The 18,338-nt window shown below is 45.2% G+C and overlaps 1 protein-coding gene across 1 annotated transcript; it reads right to left on the bottom strand.

Annotated features, from left to right (window-relative positions):
• Window positions 1-991: 991 nt before the first annotated feature.
• ARF1 (ARF GTPase 1) lies at window positions 992-15,136 on the bottom strand. Its single transcript, XM_075214145.1, has 5 exons — window positions 14,983-15,136; window positions 5,551-5,733; window positions 5,353-5,463; window positions 3,806-3,930; window positions 992-3,107 (listed from the first exon to the last, which is right to left on the bottom strand). The coding sequence occupies exons 2-5, from the start codon at window positions 5,696-5,698 to the stop codon at window positions 2,946-2,948; spliced, it is 546 nt and encodes a 181-aa protein (XP_075070246.1). The 5' UTR covers window positions 5,699-5,733; window positions 14,983-15,136; the 3' UTR covers window positions 992-2,945.
• Between the last annotated feature and the right edge of the window lie 3,202 nt (window positions 15,137-18,338).

The raw sequence follows: 18,338 nt of genomic DNA on the forward strand, positions 1-18,338 counted from the left end.
GTACGCATATATCAGTGAATTATTCTGACTATATTTAAGGCGCCTACTCTCTATTTCTTTGGAACCAATTGTTATACATCTGGACTAACCAACCAGGCTTCGAGTGGTGCAGCCACCTGTACATACGGGACTTATGTTCATGCAATTTACAAAATTGCTTTAACCAGTTATATAGGGGAGCACTTTTGTGTCCATTATTGTCTTTCATAATATATAAATATATATGTTTATTAACATCAGATATGCAACTATGATTAATACCCAAAATAATCTCCAAGGATCCCGCCTATTTAGCCTATCATGACCCATCAAACAGAAAAGGCTTCTGGAACAATGTGTGGCCTGTCTACACATACAGACCTGCCAAAAAATTAGTTTGCCCAATGGCCAAGAGTTCAGCTGCCCCTGTCCAATCTGAAAACAGCCTATACAGAGCAGGCATAACATTACCCATTGCTACCCCAAGGCCTAATTTCAGCCACTTTGCCTGCTGTGTACTGGATGACAGTTGCTGTAACCAGCCACAATTTCACTGAACGTAAAATCCAGCCACAATTTCACTGAATAATGTTTAGTGGAAAACGTCTTTTCTCCTCATGTACGCAATCTGGCCGTTCATTAGTGCCGACACGACTATTTATTGGACCGCTAACCAAACAGAATAAGACATCTTCCCACTCCAGTACAGACAGCGGAAGATCCTCCCATAGCGTTAGAGCAGTGCCACAGGTCACAGAGTTGCTGTGACTCCATTAGCTCCGCCCCGTGTAGGAAGCCACAGTGCATTTCTGCAAAGCAAGTCTGCCTGGCTGTCAGTCACTGTCTGCTCTTATAAAGGGAGGTGCTTCTTTATCAAACAGACAAGCCTGCTGCATTGGAGTGCAGAGCTCATGGGACAGGTTTCATTTCGCATCAACACTCCACGTTTCATGTCTATTTAGTGCAGTAACAGTTTGAGAGATACATAACATCATAGACAGGCAGCAGAATGTGAAATAGATGGAATTTTATTCTAATAGCTTTAATTACAGTGCTTGTTTGTCCAAATGAAAACAAGTTTACAAAACAGTTGATTACAATTCGTTTACTGAAAGCAAATAGATTCCACATCACTAAATGAACCGGCTCAGACAGGTCCTGACGTTCCCGAGTTCCAACAGCTCCAGCTTTTCAGTGTTGATCAGAAATAAAGAGAATAAAATAAAAAGGTTTCATTATCAAATGGCAAATCTGAGCCTTGCAGCATGAGGCATGCTGCTGGGGAATGATTTCAGACAGGAGAGGGGTCTGCGCTCTCTACAATGGAATGACTGCATGTGTGAGGTTCTAGGTATCTGGCACAGAGATGGTTCGGGCTGCTGTACACGGAGCTCGGTTTCTCCCGTCCTAAACAAAACGTTACGCTGCCACCACCAAGAGCAGACAGAGAACCCTGTGGACAGGTTCTTTATAGCAGGAAGAGAACGGTAAGTAGAGTATAACATGGTACCCAATGCTTCCTCTAGTTCCAGACTACGTTCATCCTCGTTCGGGGGGGGGGGGGGGGGGGGTCAACAGCCACAGAGACATCCTAACTGTGTAAGTCACTATTATTCCTTGATTGTACGGGTGGCTGCTTAGAGGGGTGATACAAGGTGGTATACCCGGGGCAGATCAATACACCAACTTCCCATCCTCCTTTAGCACGCTGTCCTGTACCAAAAAACCTGATGCAAATACCCAAACGTGACGTTTCTTTGCTTTAGATACCCGTTGAATACACACAGTTGAGGCAAACGCTATCTATAGTAACCAGCGACGCCTCACCAATCTCGCTAGCTCCTAATGAACAAGATATTAGTCAGCCTACAATATTGCTGCATCCAATGAGTGTAGGCAACAGTTGAGAATTCTTTAAATAGGTTAAAAATCCAGGAGAAACTTATATCCCTCATCTCCCTGCTAGCAAAATAAGTATCGGCAGCACAGGACAAAATCGCACAGCAAGATCTGCAAATCCCAAAACTCCTAACATAACCGAGCTTAAAAAAAAAAAAAAAAAAAAAAAAAAAAAAGGTAGTTCCAGTGTGACGCAACAGAAGGGAGAATTGCCCACTGTACTTACACCCCCGTGGCTTGTTTTTTAGTCATAAATTACATCAATTTCTAATGGTCATCACAAACATTAGCACATAAGCTGCAAAGTGCAGACAGGTCCAGCAGCGCAGCCGTTAGTCGGACCTGTGTTTCTAACCATGCAAAAGAACGGAGCAATGAGTATAACCCCCTTACGTGTGACACCATCCTCTCCAGTGCCAATGAAGTCATAAAGTCATGTGTTTCTAAGACAACTCAGCCCGCCGGGCCTGTTAAGAGCCGCTCAGATTGCGCCGCCATGCGTGGGAAACCCCCACCCAGGCAGCAACATGGCTAAACCCGCCGTTATCTGTGAGGCAGCTAGAGAAACACTAACGCACACCGTCAGCTTGTGAGGTAAACTGGCAAAGGATTTATTTGTTTTAAAAAAGAAAAGCCCCCAAAAAATGTCATTGTGAATACCGCAGCCTGGAACGCAAATGTGTCTAACCTCCTTCCAGTACTACATGTTGATCGGATACGTAATAAAAAAAGAAAACAAAAAAAAAGGAATATTGCATAGGAGTACCAGAAACTGCCTCATTAGAAACAAGAATAAACTATTTACATTAAATAAGACACCTAACTGTTCTCAGGCTCTTCTTTGCCACATTAACAGCGTGGTGCAATACATACTGTGGAGAAAAAAATATAACAATAATGTACTGGTTCCGGCACTCAATACCGCAAAGTAGAACAGTTTGCCACGTATGAGAGAAGCAAAGAGGGAGGAGGAGGAGGAAGGTATGAAAAGGAGATGGAACAGGGACAAAAAACAAAAAGCCCAAGAAAAAAAAATAAAAAAAATAAATGAAGATGATTGGTGGTTTTCATTTCTGGTTCCGGAGCTGATTGGACAACCAGTCCAGTCCTTCATAGAGACCATCTCCGCTAGTGGCGCAGGTGGCCTGAATGTACCAGTTTCTATGGCGGAGGGAGTGCAGTCCTAACTTGTCTGTGATTTCCGCTGCATTCATTGCGTTGGGCAGATCCTGGAAGAGGTTACAGAAAGGAGTCAGTAGCTGCCATGGGTGGCACAGTGGTTAGCATTGCAGCCTCACAGAGTCAGGATTATGGGTACACTTCTGGCCATGGCCCCAATTGTCTAGGGTTTCTATGTTCTCCCCATAATCCAAAATCATACTTGTAGGTTAGCTGACTTCTGACAAATGTGTGTGTGACTAAGCACCAATAAATCACATACAGGTATTCCTCACTTAACAACCTACCCATTTAATGACCACTCGGAGTTACGACCAGGTTCTCCCTGGGTCCTCATTGTTATAATTGCTGCTGTTTGTAGAGCTTTACTGTACACATGTTTATTTTCTGTTATGCAGTGTTATGTAATGTAAAGCAAACTAACAAAATACAGTTTTCTTTAGTCTATTTCTTCATTCAGAATCAATAAAAATGATTACAATACATGTAGGTGCATATAACAGTACTGTACTCACTTAGCGACCAATTCGCTTAACGACCTAGTCGTAGGAACGGAACTCTGTCGTTAAGTGAGGAATACCTGTATTCCCTGTACAGTGTTGTATAGTATAGTAGGTGCTATATAAACAATAAAGTTTTAACTTTCTGGATCTGTCTAAGATCAGAATCTATTCAAACAGACTATGGCTTAGGTGACTCACAGAAAACCGGGGATGCGAAGACTATGGAGCTCCAACCAATCGCCTACCTGTTTGTTAGCAAAGACCAGCAAAACAGCATCTCGGAGCTCATCTTCCGCCAACATCCTCATCAGCTCTTCCCGAGCCTCATTCACTCTCTCCCGATCATTGCTGTCCACCACGAAGATCAAACCTGCACAATAACATTAGGCGTGAGGGCGCGCCAGTGCGAGCACTACAGGTGGGAGAAGGGTAGCTGGGAGGGCGCACCAGTGTGGGTACTATAGGTGGGAGGGCGCACCAGTGTGGGTACTATAGGTGGGAGGGCGCACCAGTGTGTAGTATAGGTGGGAGGGCGCACCAGTGTGTAGTATAGGTGGGAGGGCGCACCAGTGTGTAGTATAGGTGGGAGGGCGCACCAGTGTGTAGTATAGGTGGGAGGGCGCACCAGTGTGTAGTATAGGTGGGAGGGCGCACCAGTGTGTAGTATAGGTGGGAGGGCGCACCAGTGTGTAGTATAGGTGGGAGGGCGCACCAGTGTGTAGTATAGGTGGGAGGGCGCACCAGTGTGTAGTATAGGTGGGAGGGCGCACCAGTGTGGGTACTATAGCTGGGAGGGCGCACCAGTGTGGGTACTATAGCTGGGAGGGCGCACCAGTGTGGGTACTATAGCTGGGAGGGCGCACCAGTGTGGGTACTATAGCTGGGAGGGCGCACCAGTGTGGGTACTATAGCTGGGAGGGCGCACCAGTGTGGGTACTATAGCTGGGAGGGCGCACCAGTGTGGGTACTATAGCTGGGAGGGCGCACCAGTGTGGGTACTATAGCTGGGAGGGCGCACCAGTGTGGGTACTATAGCTGGGAGGGTGCACCAGTGTGGGTACTATAGCTGGGAGGGTGCACCAGTGTGGGTACTATAGCTGGGAGGGTGCACCAGTGTGGGTACTATAGCTGGGAGGGTGCACCAGTGTGGGTACTATAGCTGGGAGGGTGCACCAGTGTGGGTACTATAGCTGGGAGGGTGCACCAGTGTGGGTACTATAGCTGGGAGGGTGCACCAGTGTGTAGTATAGCTGGGAGGGTGCACCAGTGTGTAGTATAGGTGGAAGTAGGGTAACCTCTAATCAAGAGATGAATTTTCCAACAATGTTTACAGATTTGAAAGCAGTGGGGGAATCGCACAGGTGTGGTCAGGAATTATATAAGTGAGCAGCAATATTGCTAATTATTGTGATCCTGGAATATTTAAGGGCAGATTGTTGCATTTATTATCCACATTAAGTCAGATTATTACTACTGTGTACAGCATGTAGAAGGTGCTTCTATTAATCAGGGTTTGAGGCGACCATACAAGTCAATACTTTTGGTAGAGGCTTTCAGAATGAAAATGAAAGGGTCACCAAACCTTAAGTTATTAAAATAACAAGCAAACCACATAAATGTATCAGAATCAGATCACTGGTGGACCAATCCTTTACAGTCACACGCAGCACTTTACAATAAGAGATAGAACATGTACATTGTTGTACCGAATGAGGAGAAGGTCTGGAGTATATACAACCAAAACAATTTCCAATCTCCTGCAGACCCATGTAAACACCTGAGCGACACTCACCTTGTGTGTTCTGGAAGTAGTGACGCCAGAGGGGTCTAATCTTGTCCTGACCACCCACATCCCAGACAGTGAAGCTGATGTTCTTATATTCTACCGTCTCAACATTAAAACCTGGAGAAAGGAAAAGTGTTTAGAGAACAGAGGATATTTAGCAGCAATGACTACAGAGCGGCCGCCGTATACACAGTGGACACTTACCTATTGTGGGGATTGTAGTGACTATTTCTCCCAGCTTTAGCTTGTATAAAATAGTAGTTTTGCCTGCAGCATCCAGCCCCACCATGAGGATGCGCATCTCCTTCTTGCCAAAGAGGCCTTTGAAGAGGTTGGCAAACATATTCCCCATGTTGGAAATGTGAAGGTATCAGAAAGAAGAAGAATCTGCAGAAAAGGCAGCGGCATTAGGGTGTGTAAAGGCTCCTAGCCATCACTATTATCCGTTCAGAGTTAGTAATACAGTCACCAACAAACACTACAGGTCAGTTCCTACTTTACTGACTGCAATCCACTCACTAAACATCTAACACGTCAAACATTTTAACACTGCAACTACTATTTATTTTTATAGTTGCTATAAAACTCCTCCCTCCCTGTATCCATTAAATTTGCATTGGAAATTGTTATTTTGGGTGGTTACACTGTAAATGAAGAACTGTATACATCCCTATAAACAGAACAGATTACTTAACCAAACCAGGCATTATGGAAATAGGACACACTCTCAGATATGGCAGCATGTAGTGTGCTTCTAAGATAGCTTAGAGAGAGCAGTGATCGAACAAGAAAGGTGTGATAAGAATCTATATAAACAGACTTCCCTGTATGACAAATCACTAGATATTGTAGCAGCTGCAGGCACTGGAAACGTATCACGCTGGTAATAGACTTCTTGTGAAAGACCAGCACTTGACTGTAACAAGCTATGATTGGAAGCAGTAAAGAGTGTCCTTTATTCACACTCAGCACTTCTGAAACTTTTTCAAGGAACTCAGGACCTCAATTAATTTGTCAAGAATCTACTTCTAAAAGCCCAGAAACAAAAGGCCATTGTCAGACTACTAAAGCCAGCAATTCATATAATACAGATCAGTCCATTTGTATTAGCGCTCCAAGAATTTACAACTAAAATAGAGTGTATGGAAGAGACTATTCAAACACACACTAGAAGGTAAGGGAGAGGTCTGTTTAAAGCAACAAAAATTAGATACACAAGTTTATGAGAATACTACTAGGATTAACGGTTTTGCAAATTCTTAATTCACAATAAACCCTTTAAACACACTCAAATTTTTATTCTGTCTTGTCTGCTTCTCCTTCAGTTTATCTGGGTTACCCTAAAACATCGGAGACAAACTGATCAGAGTGAAATGTACACAAGTTTATTCATGGATCATTTTAGTCATTGAAATATGAACGTTAACAAGAACATTTACACATATATACAAAACATAAAGTACGGTTATCCTGAACCCCTGTATTGCGAAAGTTTCAGAAAACAAAAAAATTGCTGCTTCAACATAATATACTAGGGGTGGACAAGCATCTTAATAAAATAACTCCGCTCTCAAATTTTATACCCCTCCCAAATCCTATATCCAGCCATGAGGAATAAATCTTAGTGAAGAGGTAGTTCTGATATTCATTAATTTACTTCCTACACAAGGCTTCAGCTCCAAATATATTCACATTCTCATAATCCCCTGAATGCTCTGCACACGTCACTGAGAAATAAAAAGGATCCTTCCCCTTAAAATGTGTTCATTACTGCACCTTGCTGTTAGTCCCACGTGGTGCAGGTAGGTGGCGCTGTGTGCGCAGGGAGATACTATCCCTGTAATGCAGATTTCAGTGTCTATGGTTTCTGAAAGACATCTTTCTGTGGAAGAAACCATCTGTGCATCTGCAATGAAGCATCTCAGCGCCCCATGGAGCAGGGGAAGCTTAACATATGCAGTGTGCACGAGTGTGGAGACCACACATGTATGGAAGTGTCTATAGGGGTAGAATGGTGACCAGAACCACAAGAGCAAATCACCCCCCAATACGTTGCATTTCAGATAAGGGTTTGGGCATTGGGAAAGCTTTTGTTACAATGTTTGTTAACAGTATTGAAGAGCAGTTTCAAAACTGAAATTACTGAGTTTCAAGATTCCTTCTGTCTTGAATAGACTTACAGTTTTAGTCTAGTGGTTTTTTTAAATGGTCAGAAACAATAAATACTAGCTTACCATGCAATATTATGCCAAAAGCCATTTTTAACCACCACTGACAGCTGGGGACAGCTCTCACTCAGACTTCTCTCAATACCACGATAAAACTGTGGCAGAGGCCGTGAACGGTGGTCTGGTAGTTATATTCACTAACTGGTCCAATCAAGTAGAGGGCTGACAGCAGAGATTCTATAAACCCCTCAGAAACACAAAGTGAATGAAGCTGATCATAAGTGGCTCAATGGTGCTTCAAGCAGGAGGGGACAAATATTGAATTTAGGAGATAAGTCAGTCAAATCTAGGAGTCTGCAGGATCTTTTATGAAGCCAAATAAAAAAATGTACATCCTTTGACAATAGAAGTGTGCCCCTAAAAGATTAGGAGACTGGCAACCTGCCTTCTGGGGAGTGTCCATCTCTTTTGTTTTTTAAATACATTTTAAAAGCATAAAATATATTAGAAGTTTTTTTGTTTTGTTTTCTTGTTTAGCAACCAAGACTTTGCATTGAGCAACTCCAATTAGAAAAATGGAGTTCTCACTATTAAAGGACAACTCCACCATTATATACACTACACACATACAACAAACTGAGTACCCCCGGGACCCAAGCATTACCTGAAGCAGAGAACAGACACTGTGGCGGGCTCTATAGTAGAGATGTACAGAGATACGGATGGTTTTGCAGTTCGCGCCTATATTGCGGCAGGAAAGACCGGCACTATTTCAAGCAAGTCAGTTCCTGGCTTCTGGTAAAGGGAGCAGTTCCCAGATAGCAGACCCTCCGCACCCTACTAGCTGTACTTGGGATGTATATTAATGCCACAAGCCCCAGTGTATAAGCGCTCATAATAGCGAGGAATAGTACAGAGAGACAGCGCAGGTTCCCATAGCAAGATCCCGGTCTGCATACCCTACAACTATACTTGAATATGCAGGAAATGAAGTCTCATAGCACATGCCAATTACATACGTGTCAGAGTAATTTGGGTCATTCATGTATCCACTCAGAACTATCAGTAATTCACACAATGAGCATCAGGGACTGGAGACAGCTGGACACCAACATCCATAGAGATTTCAGGATGCACATACTGGTGTAACATATGAGCAGTTCTCAACATACAGATTAACTGTAGGACTTCTGGATTGTAGTTAACAGCCCTTAGTGGAATAAATAAGTGTGGGAGCAAATAGAGAACAGGAGAGATGGGGAATGAAGATATATAGTTGCTGGTTGTCACCAATACCAACTTGTATAGACGTTTCCATTGATGATGTCCATAGAACTTGCTCTCCAAAGATGTGGAGGATAGATTAATATTAAAAGACAATGAAACAAAAACTGAAATCTCATATGGGATGCATGGACATAAAGTGTGATTCTCTTCTCCTGTCATTTCACTACAAACCTTGCTAAAATTAAAATGCAATAAAGCCAGACCACAATCCTGCGTGCGCGCGCCTGCGCCCCCCCCCCCCCTTCCCCCGTGTCAGGGGCTGATAGCTTAGCTGCTTTACCGTACACTGGAGATTGGGTGCACTGGCTGCTACACTGTGTGCGCGCAGAGGGGGGAGGATGGGGCACTAGAAAGTTATTTTGGGGCCACATATAGTGATTTGGGGCCAATTACAACCAAATTGGCCATAAAAACGATGGTGTATATAGCTGTAGGCTGCATCTGAGGTGTTTCTAGTGTAGCATGCCCGTTGTACTGACTGACACCAATGACAGCATTCCCGTGTGTGAATACATTAACCCATTCATTCTGCCCCAAAGTGCTGCCAGACAGAACCCCTCATCTGACAGCTGTTCTAAATGGTATTTTACAGTATGGTGGACAGACGTCAAAACAAAAATTGTCTCCCTCTCCCCTAACAGAAACTTCTTAACCCTTAAGCCATTATACTTAGACTATTGAGCCTGACGATACACATAGGGAAACAAATTAAATGATAAAGTCACTGTCACAATAATATTTTCTGATTCATGTGTGTGTGTATAATATATATATTATATATATATAAATTTATGACTGATTTAGAGTTTGTAGTTTTCATCAAAGATATCTCGCTTTGCCCTTCAGTTTAATGATTTCCCATCTCCTTGCCACTGGGAGAGACTCGGAAGATTCAACCAGTGTGTTTAGTAAGTGGAATAAAAGTAATTACAAAAGCTCCTTTTTGTTTAAAGCAGCAATCTCATGAAAATATGTGTTTAACAAATCACTGACTGGCTTTAACCAGCAGCTTGGTAATTACTATATTTTCTTGGTTTGTTTCTTCAGGCCAATATTAATAATTTATATTTCTGCAAAGTTTCCAGTGACGTGCAACTACCATAGTCATATAATGTAGTGAGCAGAGAGGCTTTGGAACAGTGCTCTGAGCTCTATCTACACTGTGAAATCCTCCTCTTCCGCCTCAATATAACATGCTGAAAGTCCGAGTGTGACTGTCAGCCATCCTTGTCTGCCCTCCAAAAAGATTTTTAAAAGGCAAAAATGATTTGTAAGAAGACAGCTAAGAAAAATGAAATCAGATGCATGCTTAAAAAGAGATACTTTACATTTAAAGATATAGAACCCCCCAAAAAACTAAGTGGGATCAAAAATGTAAAAGTCATCACCTCTCACTTCAGTAAACTGTGAGGTCCTGCCACTAGGATTACCTTCCTCTGCATTATTGGAATCTCTGATTAAATCAAGGGCCCGATTTGAGAGTAGGCCACAGCAAAGCGTTGTGTCAGCAAGCACGCAGATGAAGGGTGTCCCAGAAAAGGAGATCACTGTTTACAGATGGTCTAAAATTCTTTTTGAAGCGCTACACCAATATAGTTTACAGGTCCAATTTAAAATACAGACTATATGCATCAACTATTCCTGACTATCCATTAAATCATCAAAGTGTGGTTAATCAATCAAATTGAACAATAATTTTGTAAAACAGGGCTGGACAAATCCCAATCAGCACTGACTTAGAAATGCAAACTAGTGACCAAAACACGTCTTCCCCTTCTACACCTCTTCCTATCACCTCAACATTGGAAGTGGACTGGGAGTGAGTCGCCATGGTGGGGGGGGGGTTTACACAGCCTGGCAATATGAGATTCAGTATGTAGGGACTCAAGCGCAATCTAGAGTTCCTTCACAAATATCTGCTGAACATCCTAAAACTAATAAAAGGTTTCGTTTTTTTTTGTTAGTGGCAACTTTCGAGAGAAAGTAAAGACACTATTTGAAATATATCTATTACTGATCTGAACATACAGAAAATATTTGGTGTGCTTATATAGGGCAATGTTAGGAAGGAGGACTATCAGAGCAGGCAGGTATGAGTGACTGATACACAGCCAGGAGTAGTTATGTAACAGAAGTTCAGAGGACTGCAGTCGTTCACATGTACCATATTCAGATTCCACAATAACATGGTCCATAAAGATGCAGGAGCTTCCGATGTCTATAATGAGAAGGGAGGTGATGCTTTACTATTTAACAGAACAGTGGAACGTCAGTGGTCACACTGAGCAATGTATTTTAGCCCAATGATTCATATCAAAGTTTCAACCGGTTTTTTTTTTTGGTCCTGTAAAGTGGGACATCATTGCGGTTTCTACTATTGCAACACAGACCAGAAACCATCATGCTAATATTCAAGTAGTGCTGGAAAAACAGGAAAAAGGCGAGGACTAGAACAGACTACAGGAGGTGACTTATACTTCTCAAATCTAGTTCTTACATGGGTTAGGCTGCCTGCACCATACATTAACAAATAAAGGAACAGTTCACCTGTCACAAGCAGGAACTATGGCTGTGTATATAAAGCTTTAGGATCTAGTAAGTTGTAACCAACATTCTAAAAGGCTGACCTGGCCAGTACTATCTGCCCCCCTGACCGCTCCTGTCAGCATTGTCCATTAAACTGTGCCAGGAGGCAGCCTCTACAAACTCTGCTTGTTCAACATATTACTTCATTGAGCTTACCTATGTCTGTCCATACCCCCAATGCCAACAAATTGTGCATGCTACAATGTGACCACACTCATAGTTGAACATGTGGTTAGAGGAGTCCTTCTCACAACACCCCTTAATAAATCTTAAATTTTCAATATCAAATAAAAAGTATATGCATATGACAAGTGACCTTTTAGTAACTTGCGCTACATCTAAATCATGCCAGCTTCCTGCTGGACCATACACTCGCCTTCTAACCGTCTCTCTCTACATACATATCAGGTTCCACTGGGCAGTGACTTCTACACTGCAGGCATGAAATGACCCCTTCTGATGTTTGCAATTAAATGTATGCATGTCCTGCATTTAGTATATAACGCACAGCGCTATGTACCATAGAATTTTCTGACCAATGTGCTATCTACAACTGAAGCTCCGATCAGTCGGTTGAATCATGCACAGACACTATACTTTTCTTTAACGATTTTTCCATGACTAACCGTTTGGCCAGCGATTTTGTCTCGGGCATAACGCCGGCTCAAAAGATTATGTGACTATGTACACACTAAAACAATATATGCCAAATAAATTTAAATAAAGGGCTGAACATCACCAGCAAAAAAAACTCCCACAAACTCAGATTCCAGAAGAGGATATACACCATTACCATTCATTCTATACCACATGTTTGTGTACGTTCTTCCGCAATTACTATGGTTTATTTTAATATAATGGCCATAATTGAACAAAAGCAAGCTCATGGTCTTTTGCTACTCGCTACTTCTAAACCAGGCCTGTCCAACCTGCGGCCCTCCAGGTGTTGTGAAACTACAAGCCCCAGCATGCTTTGCCAGTAGACAACCAGTTGATAGCTGGAAGGGCATGCTGGGACTTGTAGTTTCACAACACCTGGAGGGCCACAGGTTGGACAGGCCTGTTCTAAACCAATGCCAAGCTCTATTTCCGTACCACTCACCTAAGGGTGAACAGCACAGAATGAGAAAATCAAATATATTTCACAAATTTAAATATAGAATTTAGGAGCCAGAGTATCTAATGATATTCACAAGTGCAGTGGGTACCTGATATTAGATACACGCGCCAACATGAGACCTTCCACAGGTTCTACAGACACTGCTCCCAACTGGCATTTAGTAGTGGCCAAGTTGGGGCAGTTGTAATACTTAGCAGTAATATTGAAAAATTTTGGAGGTTATTGCCCACACCTGCAAGGACTAGTCAGACTGGTGATCAGTGGTGTAACACACTGCTGGCTGTAGTGCTCAAATAGCGACATTTCTAATAGGAGAAACAATGGTTCACTCTATTATAATAGGACTCAATTGTGCTCGAAGAGCCAGGTGGTAAGTAAAAGCAGCCGAGTGGAGCACCCGGGAAAGCGGTGCTGGGGAGAACACTGGGATGGCATGAGAATCTCAGAATCTGCTGTTCTCTTGGTATTTTCATGCATAACAGTCTCTAGAGTTTAGAGAGAAAGGTGCATAAAACAAAAAAACATCAAGTGAGTGTCAGTTCTGTGGACAAAAACACCTTGTTGATGAGGGATCAGAGAACAATGGGCAGTCTGGTTCAAGCTGGCAGGAGGGTGACAGTATCACAAATAACCATGTCATAACAGTGGTATGCAAAAGAGAGAGTGATAAATCTGGGGGTGCTACCCAGTACTAGAAAGGTGTATCTAATAGAAGTACCACAGTGTAATATATACACATATATATATATATATATATATATACACACATACATACACACATATATTATACAGTGTGTAAATCAAGTCAAGCACAGAACATGACTAACAGTAACTTAAATTGTTCACGCCTGGGGCGAGAATCAAAGATGCCACCCCCTAGACCTAAATTTTAACCAAATGAAACTAAAATATTCCTAAAGTGCGCCCTCCTTCAGTGTTGCACCCTGGGCGGTCGCCCCTATCACACAGCCCTAGTTATGGCCCTGCCCATTCCCACTATCTTGTACCCCTATCACAAAATCATATCCCCAGCCTCTCCTAGCCCACCTCCTCCATCCCCGGCCTCTCCAACCCTCCTCCAACCCCTCCTCCTCCATCCCCGGCCTCTCCTGCCCTCCTCCTCCATCCCCGGCCTCTCCTGCCCTCCAGCTCCACCCCCGGCCTCTCCTGCCCACATCCTCCACCCCCGGCCTCTCCTGCCCACCCCAGGCCTCTCCTGCCCACCTCCTCCACCCCTGGCCTCTCCTGCCCACCTCCTCCACCCCAGAACTATCCTGCCCCTGCCCACCTCCATCCCCCGGCCTCTCCTGCCCCTGCCCACCTCCATCCCCCGGCCTCTCCTGCCACTGCCCACCTCCATCCCCCGGCCTCTCCTGCCCCTGCCCACCTCCATCCCCCGGCCTCTCCTGCCCACCTCCATCCCCCGGCCTCTCCTGCCCCTGCCCACCTCCATCCCCCGGCCTCTCCTGCCCACCTAAATCCCCCGGCCTCTCCTGCCCCTGCCCACCTCCATCCCCCGGCCTCTCCTGCCCCTGCCCACCTCCATCCCCCGGCCTCTCCTGCCCCTGCCCACCTCCATCCCCCGGCCTCTCCTGCCCACCTCCATCCCCCGGCCTCTCCTGCCCACCTAAATCCCCCGGCCTCTCCTGCCCACCTCCATCCCCCGGCCTCTCCTGCCACTGCCCACCTCCATCCCCCGGCCTCTCCTGCCCCTGCCCACCTCCATCCCCCAGCCTCCCCTGCCCACCTCCATCCCCCGGCCTCTCCTGCCCACCTAAATCCCCCGGCCTCTCCTGCCCACCTAAATCCCCCGGCCTCTCCTGTCCCCCTCCATCCCCCGGCCTCTCCTGCCACTGCCCACCTCCATCCCCCGGCCTCCCCTGCCCCTGCCCACCTCCATCCCCCGGCCTCCCCTGCCACTGCCCACCTCCATCCCCCGGCCTCCCCTGCCCCTGCCCACCTCCATCCCCCGGCCTCCCCTGCCACTGCCCACCTCCATCCCCCAGCCTCCCCTGCCCACCTCCATCCCCCGGCCTCTCCTGCCCACCTAAATCCCCCGGCCTCTCCTGCCCACCTAAATCCCCCGGCCTCTCCTGTCCCCCTCCATCCCCCGGCCTCCCCTGCCCCTGCCCACCTCCATCCCCCGGCCTCCCCTGCCACTGCCCACCTCCATCCCCCGGCCTCCCCTGCCACTGCCCACCTCCATCCCCCGGCCTCCCCTGCCACTGCCCACCTCCATCCCCCGGCCTCCCCTGCCACTGCCCACCTCCATCCCCCGGCCTCTCCTGCCACTGCCCACCTCCATCCCCCGGCCTCTCCTGCCCACCTCCATCCCCGACCTCTCCTGCCCATCTCCTCCTCCACCCCCGGCCTCTCCTGTCCTCCTCCACCCCCGACCTCTCCTGTCCTCAGCCGGCCGGATACATGGCGCCGGCACTCTCTGTAAGCCCCCCGCTCACACTCTGCCCTTCTCACCTATCTAGGCCGCGGATTGCGCTACTGTCCTGCCCGGTGTCTGTGTCCTGCTGTCAGCACCGCTCCCGTCCGCTCTCCGTGTCTCTGAGGCGTTGGTTTGTCCGGCACAAGATGGCGGATCCCGGCGGCCACGTCAGAGGCAGTGAGAGAGCGCGCGCTACGTAATGTGCGTGCGTCATTAACATGGCGGCCGGGGGCGGGGCCTGGGAGTGACTGACAGACTCAGGCTGGTGACGGGGAGCTTGAGAGAGATGCGGAAGTTCTTACTATCTGCAGCCAATCAGAAGTGATCTTTGATCTGTCCAGCATAAATTACAGCATGAAAGCCGCTGTCTGATTGGCTACTGTGATTTAATACAGGATATGCAACTAAATAAGCCTTATTGACTTCCATTATATAAATTGCTTAGGATGTTTAGAATTAAGGGGGAGACTTTCTGCACTCCTGAGATATCAGGCAGCAAATTCAAGTATCACACCAGCAAGGTGGGTGGCTCAGAGTCCTCTTGATGCAAATCATGTCATCAAGAAACACCCACCCCACTAATATCTCTGTACTGCCCCATTTTAGGTGGGACAGTCCTGATTTGAGACATAAAAATAATATAAATATTGCTGAGGATTGGCGCGAATGTCCACAAAAAGCTGCCTAGGTACCACCAAAGGGAAACCACCATATTCCAAAGCAAAACAGAAATGATATGCACAGGATAGTGTACCTTGGGCACTAGAAGCTCACAGTCCAAGAGGGTTACAATTTGTCTCATGTAGATGGCAATGACATAAGAACATTTGTATATAATTATATTGCAAACTCCTCAACTATAAGGACCAGTAATTGTATTCCTACATCTCTAGTTATGTTCAGTACGTTCCATTCCCAAGAAACGTTTAATTCCCCCAGGGTTACTGCCATGGAATTTCTTAAAATGCTCAGAAAGGGTATGTGTGTCCAGACCTTTCCGAATGTTATAGATATGTTCTCTGAGCCTGATTTTCAATGGTCTAGTGGTCCTACCTACATACAGTAGGTTACAGGTGCATTCAATGACATATACAATGATAACCATATTGCAAGTAATGAATTGGCTGATGCAGTAGGATTGTTGATTAACAGTAACCTTATCCAAATGGTTGGACTCTGAAGTGCAGCTCCTACACATCATACACATGCCACATCTATAATACCCAGTGCTTTTCAACAAAGGTTTCTCAATATTGAATGTGACGCTTCTAACTATCTTATCTTTAATAGTGGGGGCCTTTCTATATACAAATGAAGATCTATCAGGTAGAGTAGTGCCAATGACTGGGTCCTTCTTCAGGATTACCCAATGATTGTTAAAGATCCTCTCTATTTTCTTGCGGGCCATATTATATTGTGTAATGAATGCCCATTCGTAATGACCTGAAGGACCTTCTTTTCCCTTTGTATCATTTGCAATAAGGTCCACTCTATCTACCTTCTTCAAAGCATCTTCAGCTTTTGTAAATAGTTTCTTACTATATCCTCTGTTCTCAAAATTAGCCCTCAAATCCCTCAATTGTAGGTCTAGTACTTCCCCCTCAGTACAATTTCTTTTAAGACGCTTCATCTGTCCAAAAGGTATGTTGGAAAGCCAATTTTCATGATGATGGCACGTAAAGTGTTCATAACTTGCCTTATCGGTGGGCTTCTTATTTGTCTTAGTATGGACCACATCATCCTTGATATATACAGTGATGTCCAGAAAATTAATGGACATCTTACTAGAGTCAAAGGTTAATTCAATATGGGCTGAATTTGAATTTAAATACTCGCAAAAGCAAGCTAATTCACATTCTGTACCATCCCATACAAAAAAGATGTCATTGATAAAGCAACACCAGAGTACCAGGTTCGTCCCAAAGCTATACATCCCCCTCACCCATTCTTCCTCCTAAAAAGCCATGTTCATCCTGCAGAATAATTATTTCCAGTTTAAGGAGCACTACTATCTGCAATGCATAGGAACTGCTGTGGGTACCAGGTTCGCCCCGAGCTATGCTAACCTCTTTATGACCCTTTGGGAGGAAGAATGGGTCCAGGGGATGCATGGCTTTGGGATGAACCTGGTACTCTGGTGTCGTGTCGGCAGCGTGGGGTGAGCTCGATTACTCTTTGGACTAAGCTGCATGTATCTACGAGCGGAGCTGACACCCGGGTTTCAACATCGACTTCCCAGTGATATGTGCTGTCTACCAGTCTATTCAGTACGAGCATAAGAGGGCTTTTGCTCTTGTATTTTTTTTTATTTTATTCATGTATTAATAAATGGTATTACACTATATGTGTTTTATTCTTCCTTTGCCTCATGAGGCGATTATGACTCCGTGGAAGTAGAAGTCTCAGCGTACCATTCATCTGTTCCTTGATTTGATAGGCTGATACAATGCATCTGTCTGTCACGAGTTGCAGCGGGTTCCCTGGCCGTTGCGACTCTTTGTCTCCATAGGCTGATACAACGCATCTATCTTGTAAGCAGTTTTCTTTAGGGGAGCTCTACACGTGAAGGCATTGGAGAGAATATATTGTTGGATACTGTGCACTTGGCGAAGGGACATTTGTTTGTGTGGGTTAATCAGTTATTTATCCATGCAATATTACCCTATGTATGTACGTTTTGGAGCTTTCTTTTAGTTTCTCCCTCTTGGACTATGAGCTTCTAGTGCCCAAGGTACACTGTCCTATGCATATAATTTCTGATTTGAGACATGTTTGAGGATAGGAGGAATGTCCCTGATACGCTCACTAGTTGTCCCAATTCTAGGACATTATTAGGCGATACACCCATCTCAGTGATCATGGGGGAGCGATGACACGTGTGGCATCATCATGAGCCTTGCCAACCTGCTTCATGATGAGAGTCAAGTCACACCCTCCCAGCGCACTATTTTTGGGCATAGGGACATGCCCACAACCCTACTGAGGAGGGTGCCTGACCACAGCACATTGGGACATAATGATATCAGGTTTGGGGTGCTTCAGAGCTATGCCACCCTAAACTTCTCTCCCCTAAATAATCACCTGCATTTCTGCGCTGCACCCGTTCACTGCCAGGCAGGAAAAAAGTCGGGTCAGATGGACAGTCCATTAGAATTGGAACTGTCCTGCCAAAATCGGGACAATTGGGAGGTAAGCACGCCTTCTTTTCATACCTTCCTGCCACACCTCCCAGAGGGATGTATGAAGCGTAGGTAATTTAAAAATTTCCTGCAGAATACACAGTTTCTCACTTCATGGAATGAGAGATCTGCTACTATTGATGTACAAGAGCATAACAGCTCTAGCGCTACCTAGCAATCTCTGCTCTTTCTCAATTGTCTCCAGCTGCAGC

The sequence above is a fragment of the Mixophyes fleayi genome, chromosome 5 (genome assembly GCF_038048845.1).
Source record: "Mixophyes fleayi isolate aMixFle1 chromosome 5, aMixFle1.hap1, whole genome shotgun sequence".
Classification (NCBI taxonomy): Eukaryota; Metazoa; Chordata; class Amphibia; order Anura; family Limnodynastidae; genus Mixophyes; species Mixophyes fleayi.